The 6,000-nt window shown below is 39.7% G+C and overlaps 1 protein-coding gene across 5 annotated transcripts; it reads right to left on the minus strand.

Moving 5' to 3' along the window:
* Positions 1-1,177: 1,177 nt before the first annotated feature.
* On the minus strand, positions 1,178-5,297 carry LOC119503929 (C-type lectin domain family 6 member A-like). Of its 5 annotated transcripts, none has more exons than XM_037795997.1 (3): positions 5,005-5,297; positions 4,636-4,705; positions 1,178-2,337 (listed from the first exon to the last, which is right to left on the minus strand). In XM_037795997.1, exons 2-3 carry the CDS (start codon positions 4,668-4,670, stop codon positions 1,527-1,529), a joined length of 846 nt encoding a protein of 281 aa, XP_037651925.1. In that variant the 5' UTR covers positions 4,671-4,705; positions 5,005-5,297; the 3' UTR covers positions 1,178-1,526. The 5 variants fall into 5 exon arrangements, with proteins under 5 accessions (XP_037651925.1, XP_037651913.1, XP_037651920.1 ...); XM_037795985.1 differs by having other exon boundaries at positions 4,636-4,752; positions 5,005-5,296; XM_037795992.1 differs by having other exon boundaries at positions 4,636-4,752; positions 5,259-5,275.
* Positions 5,298-6,000: the final 703 nt, after the last annotated feature.

Consider the following 6,000-nt stretch of genomic DNA (forward strand, 5'->3'; position numbering starts at 1 on the left):
AATGATGTCCAACTTGTAAGGATCATGTATTTGTGGGATGAGCAGCACAGCTGATTATGTGGGGAGCGCCCAAGAAAAATTTGCCAAAATGCTCTGCCAATGGTAAAAAGTGTATTCTCATAAGGTTACCAGGAAGCCTGCAATGACTGCCCTTCACCGTCAGGCCCGTGTGCGCTGGTGTCGACAACAAAGACAATGGAACCTGAACATGTGGGGGAATGTCATGTTCAGTGATGAGTCCAGGTTCTGTCTGCCAAAGTTGGATGGCAGGGTGAAAGTATGGAGACGACGTGGAGAACGCTATGCTGATTGTTGCACCGATCGAGTAACAGCTTTTGGTGGGGGCAGTGTCATGGTGTGGGGCGGCATCTCCCTCACTGGCAAAACAAGGCTTGTCATCATTGAAGGCCATCTCAATGCAGTGAGATATCGGGATGAGATTCTGCAGCCAGTGGCGATCCCATATCTCCACAATCTGGCACCTAACTTCATCCTCCAAGATGACAACGCTCGCCCCCACAGAGCCAGGGTTATCACAGACTACCTCCACAATGTGGGAGTAGAGAGAATGGAACGGCCTAGAGTCCAGACCTCAACCCAATTCAACACTTGTAGGATCAGCTTGGGAGTGCTGTACGTGTTAGAGTGACCAACACAACCTCGTTGGCTGACCTGCAATGAATCCTGGTTGGAACGCCATCCCACAGCAACGTGTGACCAGGTTGGTGACCAGCATGAGGAGGAGGTGCCAGGCTGTTGTGGCTGCGTATGGATCTTCCACCGCTACTGAGGCTCCTGACGGTGTATTAAATGAATAAAGTGTAAAATTGCCAATATGTCTTGTTTGTTCCTTGTTACTGATAGAGAGTTCAATCATCCAATCCACCAAACAACTCAAAACAAGAGTCAATACCAACAGGAGAATACACTGTTTACCATTGACGGAGCATTTTGGCAAATTTTTCTTGGGCGCTACCCACATAATCAGCTGTGCTGCTCATCCCACAAATACATGATCCTTACTTGTTGGACATCATTGCGAAGGTAAATTAACAGGCTGTCCAAAGATGTAAAATACAATGACCATTAGCATTGTAACAACAATGAAATAATCCACCAAACACAAGTTTCTGAACTTTGTTTTTCCAGTTTATATGTCTGTATTAATGATTATTTTCATTATTGATTAATCTGCCAATTTCTTGATTGATTGATTGATAATCATTTTGGTCAAATAGTGAAAAATACTTTCCCAATTCCCAAAGCCCAAAATGACATTTTCAAAATGTTTGCTTTTGTTCAACTAAGGACAAAATCCAAAGCTATTCTACTATCTGCATATAGATTATACATTATCTGTCTATAAGACAAAAAAACATCAAATGTCCACATTTGAGAAGCATGCAAAAAATAAATTCTGAAGTAAACACCAGTGAATTCAGCTTGAGAGAGAGAGTGCCATATTGCTTTATCTTCCACATCTTAACCAACAACATGCAGCTACATCACAGGTCTGTAAATCAGGACTAAGTGAAAGCCATGGTCTCACAAATGGAGTACCTGCTGCCAACACAAACAATGTCATCCCAGGTGTATAACCAATGTGTCTGTCCTCTGTGCGTCGGCGCGACAATGGCAATACAGTCCTGTCCTTCCTGGACTTTGTCCCAGGCGGGAATGACGTTGTTTGGCTCCTGGGGCATCCAGTAAAAGACATCTTTGTCGATGCTTCGGCCATCAACCCACTGGTAGTTGCCCTCCTGCACAATGTCCTGCAACCCGATCCACGCTGCAAGGTAGCTTCCATTAGGGTGCTGCTGGTGGAAGTCAAAAGTCAAGTTGGTAAGGAATTCCTGGTCTTCGGCATTGAAAACAACAGCCAGGTCACCACCCATTGCAATACACTTGCTGCGAGCTCTTTCCCATGTATCTGTTTCCGGGGACAAAAAGAAGCAACGTGAATCGTACAGGACCCAGCCAGGCTCGCAGCGTGCACACTGCAGTGTGGTCTCGTTGCAGAATTTCCAGACGAAGTCCATTTTGTCGGAGGACAGGATTGAAAGCCGGTGATTGTTTTGAATTTGCAGCAGCGTGGTGGTCTTTTCCATAAGCTGTGATTCCGCTTTCAGTCTTTGCAGTTCATACATCTGAACAATGTGGACAGCGGTCACACTACAAAAAAGCACCACCAAAATCACAATCAAAACAGCTTGCCAGTTAGATCGCAGTCTCTTCAGCCAGCTGTTTTGCATCTGTCTTCTGTCTGATTCCTCTTCATCCGTGAAAATTATTACTGATGAAAGTGCTGATTTGTAATCAGCACTTTCATCTTCTTGTCTAAGAGAAAAAAAAGAAAAGAAAAGGGATCAAGAGATGTTACTGTAAACAAGAGGTTCTAAATCCACACTCTCAGGTAAATAGCATACCACATTTCAATTACAGATTGGTCTTTATGAATTCAAATGTAATAGTAGTAACGTTCTCAAAATCCACAGTAGTCTAGTTTATTTGAGAATGGACAGTGCAAATTAATAAATACACATGGTATAAAAAAATGCCAGAATTAGCCAAATGGCTCATTTTTAATGTGTCCCTGGCCAAGGTGTTACAGAAGGCATCCTAATGTACATCAAAATAAAAACAGGGCATGCAATTTAAAGGTCTTCCTAAAATACACCAGAACAAAAACATAAAACAGGACATGCAGTTTAAAAGTCCTCCTAAAATACATCACAACAAAAACAAAATCAGGACATGCAGTTTAAATGATGGAAAAGGACGCACAGTTGTTAAAAGCAGTAGAAACAATAGTGACATTTACACATATAAAACAACATTGCTGAGAAGTGGGACATATAGATAGAAGCAGCAAAAAGAGAGTTTAGTGCTGACATATGTACAGTATGTATTAATCATCCCTTGTTTTATGGATACATATCATGTATCATCCATGTATCATCATCCATATCACACATCATAATCATTGTCAGCTTCATAATCAGCTACTAGTGCCACCTGTGACACCATTCCTCACCTGCAGAACTGATGGGACTTAAAGGTCCCATATCGTGCTCATTTTCAGGATCATTCTTGTATTTTGTGTTTCTACTAGAACATGTTTACATGCTGTCATGTTAAAAAAAAAACTTTATTTTCCTCATACTGTCGGCCTGAATATGCCTGTATTTACCCTCTGTCTTAAACGCTCCGTTTCAGCCCATTTCGACGGAATTGCGATGCAATTGCAACAGAATTGCGTTGCTAGGCAACAGCTTGGGTCCATATGTATTTCCTGTCAGCTTATGTAATTCGCATACACTGCAACCAGGAATAAACTGGAACACATTTATAATGTTTATGTTTAAATCTGTGTAAAGGGTCTAAATATAGTATATTTGTGACATCACAAATGTACAGAAATCCTGACAGCTTGAGTTTCTGAATACGGGCTGTGTGTATTTCTCTGTATATTGAGCGTTTCGATACTTTCACAGTATTTATATAGGACTTCAGCCTGCTTTATAATAAAAAAACGTGAAAATCTCACTTTTTTTATAATATGGGACCTTTAAAGTGTTAATCTCGAAGATTTTCATTTAAATAAATGTCTGTTAAGTCATTATCCATCGCCGAACAAGGTAACACAATAATGACTGAGTCTGTGGCCCACTGATGAAAGTATTGCAATATTTATAGATTTGTAGTATTACATACTTGGTGTCTGTGGTGACATTCCCAGAAACAAAAATGCTTTATTACAGTTGTTCTCAATTGTATACAGCTTCAAGTTTTCAGATTTGTGCGTATAGTTTGTGTGTATACAATGGAGAAAAACTGTAATACAACATTCCTTTTCCAGGAATGTCAACACCATAGATATAAAACAGTTTTACAACTGTTTCAACTGTTTTATATCAATGGTCATTTATGGTCATCTATGGTCATCTATGGTCACCACAGACAGACACCAAGTTCATATTACTGCATTCTAGAAATATTGAAATTGAAAATTCACTTTTTTAATAGTCCTGTATCACAGCTGTTAACCTGCACTATATTCAGTTTTAACAGTTTTCTTCATCTCCTTGTATTTTTATATCTGGTACATTTTTTTGTACTTTGTACTACTAACTTTTTAACTATCTTTTTACTAACATGTTTTGCACTATGGAGCTGTGATGCTGGAAACTTGAATTTCCCTCAGGATCAATAAAGTTTCTGTCTATCTATCTATCTATCTATCTATCTATCTATCTATCTATCTATACTTCCACCAGTGGGCCATATAGACTCAATCACCATTGTGTTATGTCCTCCAGCAACAGATAGGGACTTAACTGACATTTATTTAAATATAAATCTTTACATTTGCCTATTATATTGGTTCATAAGTCACCAGACATATCATGCTCTTTCATGGATAAAAAGTACATTTCCATTCCTTAAAATGATCACATATATCCCATGGATTAGACTGCATTATGTGAGGGATAATGTGCAGCTTTGTTGTGAAAGAAAGCCCCACAGGACGATGCTGCAGAGAGCTTCCCTCTCAATATGATCCCCCAGTACTTCCACAGAGACCAGCTTGTCCTATGCGTTATTAAATCACAGAATAATAACAGGTTTCATTACCTCAGGTCCAGTTGAACATCCTCAACACCAGTCATGTCTTCTCTGTTTCAGCAGCTTTCAGCAGGATTTCCTGGTTGTGGTTTTTACACCAGTATTTGCAACAGTTCAACCAAGAAACTACCAAATGTTTGGAAATAAAAAAATAAACTGACTACTTATGCTGATTTGATTTTCGCCACGAAGTTGCCATAGCAACTTTATATATGCGCTGGAGACAGCGGAGCGATGGTAACGATGGTAACGTTACGAGAGATGTGGCGTTCAAGGTTCACTTTATCATTAAATTAAAATTACTTTTGATACTTTTTAGTGTAATATGTACTTTAATTTAAGTGTCATTTGGTGTGCCTGTGTCTTCAAAAGTCTTACCAGAGAGGCTCTTTGTCTTTGGTCACATCTCACACCAGAATATAATAAAAACAACAACTATTAAATCAGTCAGATCTTCCTCTTCCTTGTGCAGCACATTACATTGAGCACATTGAACTCCTCATGAAACAGTGACGACATTTCAGACTCCTTCAAAATAAGACAACACATTAAGTATTAAGAAAGTATAGGTCCACCTTGACTTAGTAGTCCATTGTATCATATTTGTCTTTATGTTAGTCATCTATGTTTACCTCTCATCTGCTCTTTCCTTCACTTCCTTTTAATTCCCCCTCCCCTTTTTCCTTTTTTCTTCTTTTTTTCCCCTCTCTTTCTCCTCCCTATTAATGATGTGTCATTTCCTTGTTTTTCCACCAATAGGCTTGCTCATTGATGGAGAACCACCCTCCCACTCTACTGATTAGTATGACACAATACAGGTGTGCAAGCTACTGCTGAATGCTCACAGTGACCCTGATGAAGACCTATGTTGGTCGCAACGTGTTGGTCATTTTAAACTATTATTTCCATGTAAAATAAAGGCATTTTTCATTTTGTTCAAACACTACAGTGTTTTTGAGGGAGACTTGCATTTTGTACTTTTTTCCACCCATGCAATGAGCCCTTCACAAGACTGAATGAGCCCAGTACACCTGAGGCCTGTACTACGAAGCGAGTTCAACATACCCAGGGTATGTTCACTTAACCTAACAAACGAGATCTCGCTAAACTGTACTACGAAGCTGGTTATCAACTCGGTAAATCAACCCAGGGTTTTCCAAACTCGTTATGAGAGCGTTCACACGAACGAGGAGGTGTTTGCAGCATCTGACCAATCACAGACATGAACTACTGACGGACAGACAGGCAGAGCGCCACATTTAACAAAGAGTAAACTATATTAGACAAATACGAAGAACTTAAACATTTAATCCAGGCTAAAAGTAACACAGTTGAAGCTGCCAGATGCAGGAAGGACAGCTGGTAAAAGAAAAA

Source organism: Sebastes umbrosus, chromosome 2 (genome assembly GCF_015220745.1).
Source record: "Sebastes umbrosus isolate fSebUmb1 chromosome 2, fSebUmb1.pri, whole genome shotgun sequence".
NCBI classification, from domain to species: domain Eukaryota; kingdom Metazoa; phylum Chordata; class Actinopteri; order Perciformes; family Sebastidae; genus Sebastes; species Sebastes umbrosus.